Raw genomic sequence first — 16,403 nt, 5'->3', positions numbered from 1 at the left:
AAATGCATCAAATCGTAATATCAACACCGGAGGGCACGTTCGAGTGTGTTATCAAGCCCACGTGCCAGAGAATCACGTGACCCGTAAGTATATGAGAGTGAACTTTATTACCACATTAGTAAGTAAAGGTTTTGTTTGTACTATTTCCAAAAGCAAATAAGTACCTACAATATCCGTTTTATTAGTTCGTGTCGTACGTAAGTAAATAAAATAACATTATCGAGATACATCTACCTGAAAAATCGTAAGATGTAGAGTTACCTACATACCAAAATAACGCAGGTTACGTAAATTACAGGAAAATATGGACTCATCCAACCACAAATCGCTCCCACTAATGAAACGTATGACGTAACAGCATCATGTTGCGAGCGTCAAGGTGACACTGAATAGTTATTTTAGAAAGTGCCGAGTCTCTACTGCACTGGGCGAAGTCAATGACCCCTTCAGCGCCGTTTGACAACAGAGAGTGCTGACAGCAATAAATTCTGAGTTTATGTATTACGAGCAAAGATCGGTCAGAGACATAGTAATGACTTAATAGATGCAACGATTATTGATGAGAACATTAAAATTGGTAATGATAGGAGCAATTCAGTTTGTAGGTCAGTGATAGAGCCCGACCCTGCACCTACAACAGGTGTTGAATTAGTAGCGAGGCGATCTGCCGGGAGAACGGACCCTGTTCTCGACCAGGGAACTTGTTCAAGCCGGTAACTCTCACTTTCCTCTCCAGGCAATTGCTTTATTTGTTAAGGGAGCAGACACGCGGGCCTTTTGCAAGAAACTTTCTATTTCTGGCGTGCACCACTCGCCTCGGGTCGACGTTCGACGCAGCCGTCGCTTTCTATGGCGTTACTTTCTTTTTTCTCCGGCGCAGGCCCTCGACGTAGTAAAATTTGTTCTCATCTCGAACGTTACATTCGATAGTGCGTTGATAGGCTGCTGGAGCTATAACGGTGGGGATCACAATAGAACAGGGAAAGCGTCGTGGGACGTAACTGATGCAGTTGCAACAGAGTCAGTAGCGTGCAGCCATTTCTCCTCGTGTGATGCAACTTGCGCGTTTTTCTGTGCGCCGCGTGTGAGAGTCGCTCGTTCGTTACGTCAATTAAAGCGAGGAAAGTGCGCGAGAAAGTTGCGTCCACGTAACGTGAGCAACAGGCCTGCCGCGGCGGCTGAGGAGGCGGCCAACCGTGCAGCGCTGACGCGACTCTCTGACCATTGCTCTACCACTGATCTGTGTCAGGGCAATGTTTGTTAGTAAATAATTCCGTCATTATGCTCTTACTGTCACGTCTTGAACTTATTTTCTGTGCATGATTCGTACTTAATTGGAAACGTACCGTAAATTTGCAATATAACAAATTTTGTTATGAATTTCTTGCGAGATTTTCACGCTACATAACGACGTACTTTCCATGTTGTATAGTTTGTTTGCCAAGCGATAGATACGAAGCTAGTGGCATAAGCGGCCAGAGAAAAGTAAAAGTGGTATGGTGAGGCAGCTGTCTCCGTGTGAAACCTGCTCGATACGACCATTAGAGATATTACTACTTTTCTTACATAATTCACGCCTCGCGTGAATCGACCATTAATGAAAACATTTTCTATGTTTAATGGAAGGGTGTTTTTTAACGGCCAACTCTTTGTCGGGTTTTTAAAATTTATCAAAAGTGATGGATAACATCGATACGATCATTAGGAATCGAAGCAAATTTATAAAAATTGGCTCCCTGCAGTTATGTTCACTGAACCCCATGGATTTGCAAGAGAGCTTTCAAACTTCAAGTGTGGTACAGGATTGCACAATGCTGTTTCTAATTGTTTTCCGTGAGCCCTTCCGAGCGTAAATTTTCGAATCAATCGATCAATATTCGCTTCGGCAATGACTTTACTTTTAATCATTTCAGTTAATCTATTAGGGTTATCCCCTTCGCATTTTATAAAAAAACAAATAGTTAATATGGTGTAATTTAGAATGAACTGGGAAGTATGTAATATAGCGTATAATTTTTACTCTGATAAATTTAATATCATAACCGAACACAAATTTTCTCATGTGCATGATTTCACCAAAAGTCATTACGTTTTGCAGATTTTCATACAAATAACGCTCTTTAAAAATTGTTCATATTCGTAGAAATGATTTAGATTATATTTTGCTTCTTTAGATTCCAGGTGGACACGTCTACCTGCAAGAAAAATATGTAGCTCTATTTTTTCAATGTGGGTTTTGGCTATTGTCTGCGTGCATTTCCTCAGGTAACCAGTAATGGAAAATAAACATTAACGTCTCTACATATGCGCTGCGGATAATGTTACTTTTACTAAACCTATACATATAATATCACTCCTGCATGTAAGTATCACTTGTGTTTTTGTTTACAAAAATATAAAAGTAAATAAATAATGATTGAGTAACAGTGCTCTACCTATGTGTAATTCCGGTTCCCGCTCCTTGTGCACCGGGACCATGATATTGTTGTCAGCAGGCGTAGGCGCATCGTAGCGCCCGTAGCTACTGTCCGGAGACATCACTAAAGTCATGTGTTTGCAAAATTATTTGCTAGTCCTTGCTCCCACTGCACTGCACGATAAGCACATCTGAGCCCGCGGGCTCACAACACTGTTTAATACGTCCTGCGCGGTCACTGAATGTAGGACAGGAGTGTATAGGCCGGGACGCGCGGCCGGCACGTAGCGAGGGATGAAGGTCGCTCGTCTCGCTATTGCCTCTGCACGCGCCGCGTGCGACTCACTCGAGCTCGATCGACGAACTGAACGGAGCCCGCGCGCACTCTTGCTCGCCGCAGCGCGGGTCTCCCCTTAAGAGTGAAAGTCTGCAAAAAGATCGGCGCTCTGTGCGATACAATCGCTACGTAGAGCTCGCTTTGCCGCCGAGCAAATTTCGCCTTTATCGTCCGGTAAAGCCTGTCGGTCTGCGCTACGAGACGAGGCTCGGCGCGCTTCGAACTCCGGTCCCCGAGGTCATTGCCGCGACTCGAAAGAACCAATAGCGGGCGCGAACAGTCGTGCGCGCGTTTGCGATTGGCGGATTGGCATCTCCTCGCCCCGCATTCCCCTCGCGCCTGACGAGTTCGAAGACCCGAACCTTGCGGCTCACCGCGGCCAAGGTCGCGCGCGAGCGGCACCGACTGAGCAGCCGACCGAGTGTTCGAGTGGGACGCAGCCGTTACCGGTTGCGTCACACCACCAAAATATTTTTGGTGATGGAACGCGAGTGAACTTGAACACAAAATCGAGCTAATGGATGGCCCGCGCTGTAGGTCGCCGCGTGACGGACTGACCCGCTGCCCGCCCGCAACGGCCCGCTTCCCTCCTAGCACACACTTCCGGGACACTCAACAATACTATCCTCTCATTGCACAAATGAATACTGACATCACTACTTGATATGGAACAATTGTTGCAGCTAAAAGTTATAAAAAACTGTCAAATTAATTAGCATAAAATTCCATGTTATGTCATTTATACATATATTGTATAAATATATATGTATATTTTCAGTTCTTCTTTGTGCTTATTAATTGTGCCCTTTTTGGGTTATGATTACTATATCCTTAATGGCGTGTAATTTTCAAAGTACGTTGTCGGTTTATACTTTTTTTAATCCTCTAAGGTTAATACTGATCGTCTTTCGCCAATATCGCGTTTTCGGCTAAAAGTGACAATTCGTGAGACATGTGATTGAGTTTACCATTCATAGAGCAGAGATTTTTTTTTTGCGGTCATTCAATTCAGTTTTCTACACACCGACCAATACATTAGATTGTACGAAAGACTTTCTACAAAATAATGACAAATTAATATTTATTTACATCTTCCCACAGACATAGTTAACAAAACCTACCTAACACCTAGCGTTGGGCGAACATAACATCTACTACTATCAACATTACGGGTGATAAACAAGTTTCTAATTCTATCTACAATCGGTACATAAATGTTTTGTATATATCATAAACAATATTGATACTAGCAAAGAAAACTGTGCTTTACTGGATGTCATTTAAGGTTGAAGTGAGTGGAATGGTGAGGTTGTGGGCGGCGCGGGTGAATGACCTGGAATTTTGGCGCAGGCCGGTCAAGGCCGCGGCGCCGCGGCGCGCAAGCGCGAGCAAGCTTCACGCTCGCGGACGTCGTTTCCTGAGATCACGTTTCTAAACATTTCTCCACCTCATCTCATTACGCAATCTTGCAGCACTATGTTACACTACAATTAGACATTATGTGTTCAACTTGATATCGTTATTTATTTTACACCTATAAGTTAATTAATTAGCCGTCTCTAACAATTACCACAATAAAACAATCGTATGTATACAATTATTCTTATATATAATGATGCCGAATTGTACACACAAATTTGAAAATTAAAGGTGAACTAAATGTATTGTACTGAGAATATATTTTTTTACTTGAAATTCATAATGCACGCACAGCTTTATTATGTAAAAAAAAGAGAATACATTATATTATTTTTAGCAAAAAGGGTTGCGCCCGCGCCTTTTGCGACCAAAATGTGCTCTACACAGCTTTATTTACAAGTTTTTGTCGCAATTATTTCGCCTCAATACTTTCCCTTTTGCGCAAAGGAAGCCTTTTAAAGGGTTTCGCAAATATCCTTCCATGTGCAATCAAACCCAACTTTTTTAAACCATTATTTGCCCTTTCTATGTATTCTTGGGTGTTTTATAAAAATCGGTGTTTATGTCTCTTAATTTTTTTCTAGGTCCATGAATTGAATTTAATTGTATTTATAAATGCGTACTTAAAAACCTTAAGTCCACATAAAGAAATTTATTTGATGACCAGAATTCAATATAGCCAAAGAGCAAGTAAAACTGTAAAAAGTACAAAACATCAAACTCCCTTTCAAAAATAGTTGCTGTAATTTTTGTGCTTAAAACTATACTTCTTTTTGTAAATAATTCTGTCACTTTGGCCTTAATCATAGTCTTTAAGTAGATAAGTAAAGGCACAAAAACATTCGCAACATGTGTGTATATCGAATAAAATGCGTGAAAGTGAATACCAACAGAGTTTTTTACTTCCTTCCGTTGCCCTCACTTTTTAAGCTGGGGGTGCGAATATTAAATTTCAAAGCCGGCTAATGCTTGATTATTGCCATTTGCCATTGCAATCATTATTGCCATGTGCTTAGAGTTGATATTTGGCTCTGTGTAGTTTTAAAAAAAGGACAGCCGGTGTCGTCAGTCGGTAGCCACATGTATTGTTCTTGTGACCACGTCGGGAATTCACTTTTACTCGATCCATCGGCTCTTCTTTTTTCTCTTCGATCGATCTTTTTTTTTTCAAATGTAATAAAAAGTAACCAAATGCCATATTGTTTGCAATTTATGACTTCCTTTTTTATGCTTCCGGATTGCCTTGTGCTTCATAATTCTCACATCTATTGTTTATTTTACATCACGTTCTAGATCAACGTTATATTTTTAGCTGTCCCATTTTGTTATTTTTTTTACAGTAAACTAATATTTTTTTAATTTATAATACTTCGACTTACATTGAAGTGTAAATTTATGTTTAAATAGGCCATGGGTGCTCTCATACAATAAAAATTATGAAGTCTAAATTTGCGCGTGGCCATTATGAGCTGCCCTTTGAAATGCTCTTCAAAAATAAAATACAAATAATGCAGGGTCCGGGCGGCCTTCTCGCGAAGGACATCAGGACAATAGGCGAGCGTGCCCAACGCTCGAACCAACGGGACTTAACACTTTATTTACAGCTTGTCCATTATCCCGATCATAAATTAGTTCAACAACTATTCTCCAAAGAATGTGGTCAAGGATCCTTTTTTATGAAAGTCAAGTCAACCGCAAGGGCCAGTAAAAATATGAGGTGTGTAATGACCAATGACGTCAGGTGGGACTAGCATTGCATGTACCGAGTAGGGATATTACATGACTATATTAACAAGAATTGTTGTTGTAGAGATTAGCAAAATAAGTCAAGGTCTTGGCGTCAAATTACACGTTGATAGGAAACTATCAGTACCTATGTTAAGTGCCTAACTTGAAATGTGTTTGCTGTTTAATATTCGGAATATAAGACGCAATAATATTGTAATCGGAGACTGTCATGGCGACGAGGAGGTTCCATGAAGCTTTGTCGGCAGTTCGGTGGCCGCGGGGTTCTGGCACTGGACAAGCGCGGTCAAGGCCTTGCTGAACCGGCTCGATCCATCCGAAGCGCAGGAAACATGATCCCATGTTGTTGTAACCGTTTGTTCACGTTATTTTACGTTACTGTTTATTATAATGTCACGTGGGGTGTCGTTTTATGTAACAAACGCAAATATTTTGTGTTCTAGTAATTAATTTGTTGCCGGTTGGGTTTGTAATATGCAGACAGGCGATTCAATTCATTAACATTTCTTAATTAATTTTTCAGAAAAACTATTTCTTAAATTACTTAAGCCTGTTATTTTTACTTTTCTTATGAGTTAAAACATTATATTTCAGATGTTATTTACTTTATTAACAGCTTATACTAAAAATATTAAGTTTATATATTTACATTTTCATATTATTAAACATTTTAAGTAGATTATTTGAGATTCTTTATTGAATTGCCTTAAAAAAAGTGAGCAAATTATTTGAATGACGAGGAGTGCCGAGACACACCGAGTTTTTCCGAAGCAACGCGAGGTCAGCGAGAGTCAATTACCCCGGACGGTGTTGCGGCGCTGACGACGACACTGCGCCCGCGCACCCGCCGCTTCTTCGCAAGTCGTTACATACCACAACATTGGCATATTATACTAAATCAAATATCACACAGACAGAATAACTTTCCTTTTTGAAAAATTTGCCATCCTGGTCTATTCAAATTCAACTAATTGCAATGACCCACGAACCAACAGTTCATGTCATATTGCAATTAGAAAATTTTAGTCAAGAAAGCTGACGTGTTAATTGTAACCGTTCCTTTAATAGACAATTTACATCATAATGGCTTTTTATTTTCTATATATGAAAACTTTCAAGTGTATCTGGCATTCAGACTGTTGTTGGTGATAAGTTTAAATTATAAAATCTTTTTAAAACTTCCATTTCCGAAGTTCACCAGTGCTAAGCTCTCTATTAGCAACCTTTCTGGACATGAGGCTGTATAGAAGTCATTAAACATCATAAGTTAAAAGCCGTGTGATCCGGACGCGCTCAATCGTGGTTAACCTCGAATGATTCGGCAGCCCAGGCCAAGGCCAAGGTCAATTCGCTGGGTGCGTTCAATTACTAGCTCTACTCTACTCGTGGAGAGCTAGAGTGTCGGGGGCCCCAACTTGTGCCTAAACACTTGTGTCTATAACAAAAATGCACCTATACCTTACTTATTTTGATGATCGTTTTTACAATCGCTAAAGATTTTCTACACTGCATTTTAATATTATTCCACTAAGATAGATGGAAAAACAAATAGACTATATAGACTAAATGGAATAGAGATGATTTCAAAAAGTGGAATGACCTTTTAAATATGAATATATAAAACTAGGAAAGCAATTCTAGATAGGAAAATCTAGTCTAGTCATCGAACAAACAGTGCTGACGCAATCGACCTTCAAGTCTTTGCAATAACATAATATTAGACATGCAAAGTTGGCACTACGATGACCCCTGCGTGATTCCGTATTTAGCACTACTAAAACACCTATACAAACATGTTTGTAAGTGGTTGTACCTTAAAATGACACGTCTCGTAGCATATGCACGTTATATGTAAAAATACGGACATAACTTTATAGGTATGTTGTGAAGCTAATCATATTTACGCGGAAATTCTGAAAGACCTTCGCAAGCTTATTCATTTCCGTTGATATTCGCTGTAACACAGATTAGCAGCAAAGGTTGGTTTTATAAAACTAAATCGGTGAATTTACATAGTCAAAAAGTGAAAACCTCGCCAGTGGCCCTGCTTCGCAGAATGAGACGGGGGGCACTTCCTTGTTCGAATATTGGAACATGTCAATGCCAAAATACCGAATTAAACGCAATGTCAGCGTCAAGGCGATAACTGTACGAGTAAACATATATTAGGCGTTCTAACTCTATGCCTACATCACAGTTCGCAATTAATATCGACCTTGACTGACTTTGTAAATCGTAAAATACTGGACGGTCCAGAAGTAGTTTACGATTTGCCTTACTGTTTTCATTGTACATGTTCAAAAATAGAGTATGCACACATACAATTTGACCTCGACAATTTCAATAGTCATTACTATTTACAGATTTCTACGTCATAAACATTAACTTGGATCACAGTAGTTTCCTCATACTTTTAGAGCTTTCGTGCTTATATTTTTTTCACATCATTTATCGCATCGAAAATATGTTGTGAAAGGTGCCAAGACTTTTTTCTAGAGGAGCATGACGCGCCGTTCCCGAAATATTTTTTTCTAAGAAAACACCGACGATCAACATGATCCAGCTTTACTAACGAAGCGAAACGAAAATTACACTTTGTTTTTCCTTAGACATCAGTGATGAGTTTGCAGACATATAGATCAAACTTTAAGTTATTTTTGCTATCCATAATAATATGGTCAATATTATTATGGATATGATCATAATAATCATTGACTCTAAATCACACACTATAAAACCTTAAAACAAATATATCAATTGACAGACGTTCACGACACTCAGACAGACTAGACATTATTACGTTTATTAAAAAAAACATGATGAAGGAAGCCTTTCCCCATTCAGCATTGCATGTTACCTTGATATTTACCCAAAGCTAGACTTCCTGCTTCTGTCAGAGGACGAGCTACAGTCTACAGCGCAACCACTCTCAATGTTGCATGATAAACCTCGATGAAAAAACTGAGGAACTAATGAATGGCATGGAAAAATAGAACATAATCCACCCCAGTCTGCAGAGCGAAACAAAACCGAACGCAAACGCGGCAAGTAGAGCATTGAAATCGGCTATTGGCCCAAAGATTCTAGAGCGACTGATTAATTATACGTTCCAATAATGCAACGTATTTGTAGTAAGATAATTGAGGTATCGAAGAAGTGTTGCACGGCGGGTTCTCGCGCAATCAGAGCATCGCAACTCTTCTCCCCGCGCGGCGGTGATGCACCTCCACCACTCCGCAGGTACCCACGCCAGTTGTATAATATTAATGCGCCCGCGCATCGCAACGTTACGTTATATTACTCATCTACACAACACACCGCAAACAAGAAGGAGGAAATGCGTTCTTAAACGTTTCCTTGTGTTACATTTTAGTTGTCCTTTTTTCAAACATCTAGTAAAATTGTTATACGTAGAGTACACAGATACATTTAACTCTATATTAGTAGATTCCTGTTTATCGAGTCTATTGTATAAGTTTGTTATTGACATAGGGAACGTTGACGCCGTAACATTAATTTTGGGGTTGTATTGAACAAACAAGGCAGAGACAGTTCTGCGTCCCCATTCCAATTGAATACTCAGATATTCATTAAGTCCGCTGTCCCGAATTTTCGATTAGTAGCGTTATCATACATATGCGATTAACACCAGTCCACTTGAACTCGCACCAAATACATTTTGATGAGCGGTCACAGTATGGGAAAAAAAGGACTTTCGAAGAAAGTTTGCTCTGTTGCCATTTTTTCGTGGCTTTCATTACTTTTGTATACTCTCTACATTATTATACAGATATCTACTGTAGGTTTTTTCGTGAAAGTTCATGAATAGAAATATTTTCTAAAAAGTAATTTTATCATTGAAAATATCGTATCGTATGAGCGTCAGAACCACGAAAATGTGGGAGGCGGGCTCCGCGAAATATTGCGCAGCTTCTGAAAACGTGTCCGAAGAAAGTTCACGGTCGCGCGTTGACGCCACACCTGCCGCCCGCGCGCCGCCCCGCTGCCCGCGAAACCTTCCACCACTGTAGCACCCATACTGATATTTGTTCCGTGCCCCCGGGCCCCGTACCGCATCCCGCGAACTAGATACATAACCTCTATTAGCTGTCTTGTAATTTCTACGCTGTATTAGCAATTTGTGATCGAACCACAATTTTGTGCAAAGGGCAATCAGTTTTCTTTGCCAATTTATATTGGTTATATTATCGATTTTTGCGCTTTATTATTGTTACGCATATGTACGCCTATATAACACAATTTATTTCGTAAACAAAAGACTTATAAATATATATTAATAGGTGGGTACAGTAGGGCGGCCATAGGCTGGAAACACATTTATATTTGTGTAATATGGAGATAAGTATACCAAGGTATCTGCCATCGATTCGCTGTAGATAAGTATGGAGATTGGGGGTGCAGGGGCGAGGTAGAGTAGAGGTGGGGGCTTGGCCTTGGCGCGTTCGTTTACCGCGCGGGCCAGCGCGTGTAGCGCGATAATTTCGGCAGTTGCTCGAGTCTACTGACCCCGTCGTTGTTTGCGACGCAAATAATCCCCTTGACTTTATTTAAATCACCTACTTTAGCGTCCGTCTTCCTGGACAAAAGTTTGAATGGTATAAATGCGTCTCTACTACTGATTAATTCCATTTGTAGCACTAAACAAAGTTAACAGGCTTTAAGAAATCTGAATTGCGACTGAAGGGAGTGTACGGTCTCTTCGTATAAATAGTTCAAGTGAGTAAGTACTACTTTGTCGGGATTATATTATTTCAAAGCGAATCAGCAACAATCTACAAGGATTCTTAGAGATAAAAAGGGGGTATTCGTCAATAAAAGCAATGTGGGCGTGATTCGCGTCATAAAGTAGTTAGGGTTAATGAGCAGCGCATGAATATACTACATACACACGTGACAGAAGGGTTCAACCCGCAGTGAGCTACAGAGTAAAAGCGTAGATCGCGGAGAAAGTGCTGTGCGTTACCTACAGCCAACTTTCGTTTTATCGCAGACCGGTTTCAATCACTTTTTTCTACCGTCGCCCACGGGCCAGCCCCTACATTGTATCCAATCATTGTTAAGTAATCTATCGATTATGCTACATAACCGAACGATTACGCCACATTGCTAATCACATATGTTCCTGTCTTCACTATTTTCTTAAGTATCCTTCACAATTTGTACTTCCAAATTGAAAGTTCTTCATTAAACTGACTGTTAAAACGGACCTTATGTGTGTAGTTGAAAATTATTATTTGCGTTTGCCGTGTAGGGAACTGATACTATTATAAGACAGAATAACATGATGCTATAATACGTTCTAAATTAGTCTGGTAGCGTTAACCAATTGTGGATTGTTGTGCACATTGACCTCAACTATTGATAAAAAATTTAACAATAAAGCAGTCGTTCAACTTCCAATATGTATTATTAAAGTTAGTTTGTGAGACTTTAATAATGCATATCACTAAACATATTATAATATGCTTTATTTAAGTGTATTTATATAAATGTGATAATAATATTTTTTTAGTTATAATTTTTGCCAATCAGCGATATGCGCCTCAATTTGCATTGTGAGCACACTTCCTCGTCTCCCAGCTGGCGGAGAAACGCACCAGGCTGTACATTGTTATTAGTAAAAAGTGGATAGTGGAGAAATCGTCATTTTACATTGCAGTCCTTTGTGGTAAGTTTTTTAAAGAGGAAGTGGGTGGCAGCAGGCACCAGGGCACACTCACGGGCGCAAACACGCGCCACTCAGCCGCGTGGCACGTCGATACAAGCGTTCTGCTTGGTGGGCGGTATACTGCGACGTCAATGACGGATAATACGTGGCTATTCCTAATTATGGAATGCTACAGAGTTTTATAGGTGTGGGTCGCGACGGGAACTAGGGACGTGGGTCATAACTGTGGTGTCGGCGACCGAGCGCGCGTGCACTCAACTCTGCGAGTGCGTGTAACGGTGCAACACGCTCTTACTACACCATTCTACCGTCACACTGACGAATAGAATAAAACAATAACTTGAAACACGAACCAAATGTATGCGCGAATATTAAATCACCAAAAGCGTTTTAACACTCGAAAAGAAAGTTTGAGAAACAAGAAAATGAACCATTTGAAAGATTTATTAGTGAAATAATTGGTAATAACTATGTCACAAACTTTTTCGGAATTCTCGCTCATCATTGTGCATTGTGCTTTTCGAATGACCATACTTTTTTCGACAAAGCCCAGTTTTATTGCTGGCCACGGCCTCAATAACAAAGTTTAACAATAAATGTTAAAATAAAGAGAATTTTGAAAGTTTTGTCCTTGTACTCGTAGTGTCATACGGGTTATGGAATATATACCGAGTGCCCGGTTGGTCATGACCCATGTAGTTTCGGGTTCAGAGAGCATCAATGAATTGTACACCATCTGACATGCGCATAATGCTCCAATATATAGTATATACATCTGCTAACCCTTAAGCTGACTTCCTTGATAATTTCGTTTTTTAAGAATTCTGCTTTTTACTATTTTTGTAAAAAATGCAGGTATAGAATCGGCTTAAATCTTTGTAAAAAATTCTGATGCGAGTCGACCTACCCTTTCTTTTGATCTCGGATTTCACGAACAGGTAACCTCCAACTTTTTGCCGAATATGTATCTTTGTGCAAGTTTCGCGATATCCAACTCTTCTCTGAACTTGTGAAAAAAGGTTCGAATTATTGTTTAATCGAAGCAATATTGAGGACAAAAAATTGCGTGGCTTGAACATTTTAAAGGAATAGTTTTTTAACTTCCTTTTGTTGGACGGGTTCGTAACCGACATTCCCAGATAGTCGCGGCATTGTGTCACGTTAAACGATATCGCGGACGGGGGATGCTGCCCTTTCATCTGCTTCTTAATGATAAAATATCAGCGGGGTACCAAGCAATATTTTCACAACATTGTATTTTACTCTTTAGGTATTCATTATTTGACGTAAAACGCGGAATTTACACGTTTGATGAATAGTTAAAAATAAATCAGTTGATTTCTTTATTAATTTGTCATTTACTTTTGTGAACCGTTTCACATCGTTAGATGCCAAGAATTCAATAGCCGTTCGATTGCTATGACATTTGAAAGAAATATATTAATAGCATGGAAAAATGTCTCGAATTTCATGGGATAAAATGGTCACCAAATCTTTGCGGTCGCTGGGATTTGTTAATACAAATGCGGTCAGCGCAATGTTGTAACAATTGGGACTTCTATTAACTTTTCTGTGACTCGTTTATGGGTGAAAGGCGCAGCGGGATACTGACCCAAAACGGACATCATTACCTTGGATAATTGACGTCAGTGAATCATTTACAATACAAGTATTGTGATTTTTTTAGTAGTCAAAACGTGATTGCCGATGACCTATGTAAGAAGTGCGTTTGCATTTGTCAAGGCGAGTATGGCGAGTGGATATGATGACGCCAGCATGGTTCGCGGCTGGCGGTTGACGGCTAGCATAGGGCGCGCCGTTAGGACGGGGTGAGTGACTCCGCCACTGCAGCCTGGTGCATTGTGCTCTAACGAGAACACTACGTGCGATCATAAGTTGCAAGCTACCTTACCAACTGGCCATTGAGACATTGGTGCACCCTGCTTTTGCGCCGTGACGCGTGTCTATTTCATGTATTACACCTTACTCACCTGTAACAATAAAAATAATAGTTTAGATTTTTCGTTAATCTATAAAAAGCCGCACAATGCTAAATATTACCGTTGATTAAAAACAACAAAATGTCAAAATAATTATTTTAATAACGAATGAAGAAGTTAAATGCAAAACCATTATCACGCCTAAAATCACAGCACCTGAAGTAAGCTTATGTGTAATGAGCAAATAAAACACTTTTATTTTATTTCTTTATTATTTTTTAGCCAATTCGAAACGTACAAAAATTTTGTTACTACGCAACTGTTTTGAAGAAATTTGGCGTAATTTTTCAGAAACAGCTGTAGTTTTAGACTTAAGTTTAATAATTATTTAAACTTCACGCCGGCCCAAGTTCCAAATTGTACTTAGTATAAAATTCACTTATTTAAACTGTATAGTGTTTTAGCAGCCCTTTACTAGTCCGTCAAATTTGAAAAAAAGGTTGTATATATGTATACGTTCAGAATATATCATGAAATTCTACTTTACGTCTTTTGATTGATTCCAACTAAATATATTGTGTGCCGTGACTTCAATAGATACTATTCACACTTAACACAATATCTTTATGTAAATGGTAATACGTGTGTTGTTTCTAAGTCAAAGTCGATTAAATTCGTAGTACGCATACGTTTTAAATATGAATTGTGGACCTATCGAGCGCAGGAAATGAAGAGGGTCAATGTTCGAAATGGTGTCGTTCACAGTCGAACTTCGAAAGTTTGTACGTGGCTACTGAACCCGGCTGGTCGTCCTTGAAATCTCAGAATATTGCCAATGTCCAACACAAGCGAAAACACAGCATCCCACGAGGCCATATACATACATACGCACACAATGAGAAAAAAGGCGGCAAGGCACAGAGAAGGTAACTCACACAAATGTCGAATTAACAAACAAAAAATTCGGTTACAAGCATATACATAATGAGAGTCAACGTACGGTTAACCGTGAAAACTAAAACTTAATACAAAAATAACACGTCACAATTATACTTAGGCATTTAACAATTTATTTACGAAGTCAACATATGTGTCAATACAGTTATCAAAGTGTGAAATTTCTACAGATGTAAGTAAAGAGTTTCATTTATATATGTATACGATAATTTAGGAATACATGTTTTTAAAGTTGTTCGTTGTTTGTTGTTATTACTTCTCCCTCTAGTAATGTTCTGGAAAAGTACTTAGGTTTCCGCCATTATTTGGAAATAAGACTGTTTTTTCAAACATGGTTAAGTTTCGGGCCCTTTACATGTCCTATGGTCATGGCTGGCTGACGACGTCGAAAAATAGTTTTTTTTCTAATAACGTACAGTCAACAGCACATCTAGCTGTACACTTTTGTTCGAATATCGCCTCCAGTTCAACGGAACAAAATCCGTCAATATGTAAGTTGATGTGATGCGTCTGTACAAATGACTTCCTTTCGAGTAGAGAGACAGAAATAATAAAAATATCATTTTCGATTGATAAAATATCTAGTTTACGTTCTTTTGCAGTTTATTTGGTCCAATGTTAGAATTAGTTTTAAAACTTGAATATGTATTAGTATTACATAAGTATGTTTTTTACATCATCGATTTGTTTATTAACCGACTTCAAAAAAAGGAGGAGGTTCTCAATTCGACTGTATGTTTTTTTGTATGTATGTTACGCTATAACTCTGGTATTTGTGAACCGATTTTCATGATAATTTTTTTTGTTGGAAAGAGAGTACCTCCATAGTGGTCCCATTTCATTTTGAAGAAAATCATCCACCTCTAAAGGTGGCTGATCACGCATGAACATTCATTTTTATAAATAGCGCCTAAATTTTACTTAAGGAGAAATTATTTTAATAGTTGGTTTTGCTATTCTCCAATTCAAGGCGTTTTTTTCTCAATATATTTTGAGTAGTGAGAATCGATTTTTATTATCTCCTGTGTCAAGTCCCGTATAGTGGCGAACTAGGGGATATTTCAATAAAACTTAGCAAATAGACGTAATTCCACGTACTTTTGAGGTCTGTTTTTTTAGTACTCTGTACTGAGATTATTCTATTATGTTTTAGGTATATGTGGTAATATTTCGCAATAGAAAATTTCATTCCATTTCTTTCAATAACAAAATATGTAGGTAAAATACGTATTATGTAGAAGTCACCAGTGACTAACTTCGCGATAATATTTGGCAAAGTAGCATCGAGGTTGGTAATAATAAAAAATGTGTTGTGTAGCGAGGCCTCGGGCCAGTGACCGCCGCCGAATCTCAAGGCCTACGGAGCGATCGTGTAAACAAGTGCCACGATACCAACTATTCACGACCAGCAATCAGTTTGCACACGGCGAAATATGGAATTAGATCATCTCACATACAAATCCACAGACCCCGCACACCGCCACCCCACCTCGCACCTTATCGTCGATGACACAATTTCTTACAAATTATATTAAGTCGTCACCAATTTGCATTGTTAATATAAAGACTTATTTTTATACATAATCAGTTCGATATATGGGACCAGCATTCAAATCTTAAAATTAAAATATGACGTAGTTTGTTTAAATTAATTGGTTTATTAAATATCAAATGTAACGTGGTGTGGATTTTATGAAATGGAACCTTAAAATGTTATCGTTTCAAAATATTTTAATAATATACATTTATGTGCACGGAAAATTTAAAAGCTATTGAGTTCCCCTTTCAGGAAACAAGGATCATTGATAAACACGTAGTAAATTGAAATCGGACTGATCCTTGAATTGAAAATAGACTAAAGTTCGATACCGCATGCAAATTACATCTAGGGGCGACGAT

General features: G+C 38.9%; 1 protein-coding gene across 3 annotated transcripts in view; it reads right to left on the bottom strand.

Annotated features, from left to right (window-relative positions):
* LOC113237238 (ecdysone-inducible protein E75) overlaps positions 1-16,403 on the bottom strand; it is a 115,056-nt gene that overhangs the window by 13,043 nt on the left and 85,610 nt on the right. Inside the window, exon 1 of one of the 3 annotated variants that reach the window (XM_026473602.1) lies at positions 2,436-2,715. The exons of the other annotated variants lie outside the window; for them this stretch is intronic. Coding sequence (XP_026329387.1) covers positions 2,436-2,550 — 115 coding nt within the window. The 5' untranslated portion in view covers positions 2,551-2,715. Of the gene's footprint in view, positions 1-2,435; positions 2,716-16,403 lie in introns of those variants that run through there. 3 annotated transcript variants of the gene reach the window in all.

Source organism: Hyposmocoma kahamanoa, unplaced genomic scaffold (assembly GCF_003589595.1).
Source record: "Hyposmocoma kahamanoa isolate Upper Pololo Valley unplaced genomic scaffold, ASM358959v1 93, whole genome shotgun sequence".
Taxonomy (NCBI): domain Eukaryota; kingdom Metazoa; phylum Arthropoda; class Insecta; order Lepidoptera; family Cosmopterigidae; genus Hyposmocoma; species Hyposmocoma kahamanoa.
Note: the sequence above shows the minus strand (reverse complement) of the source record. Positions and strands in the feature narration are given on the sequence as shown.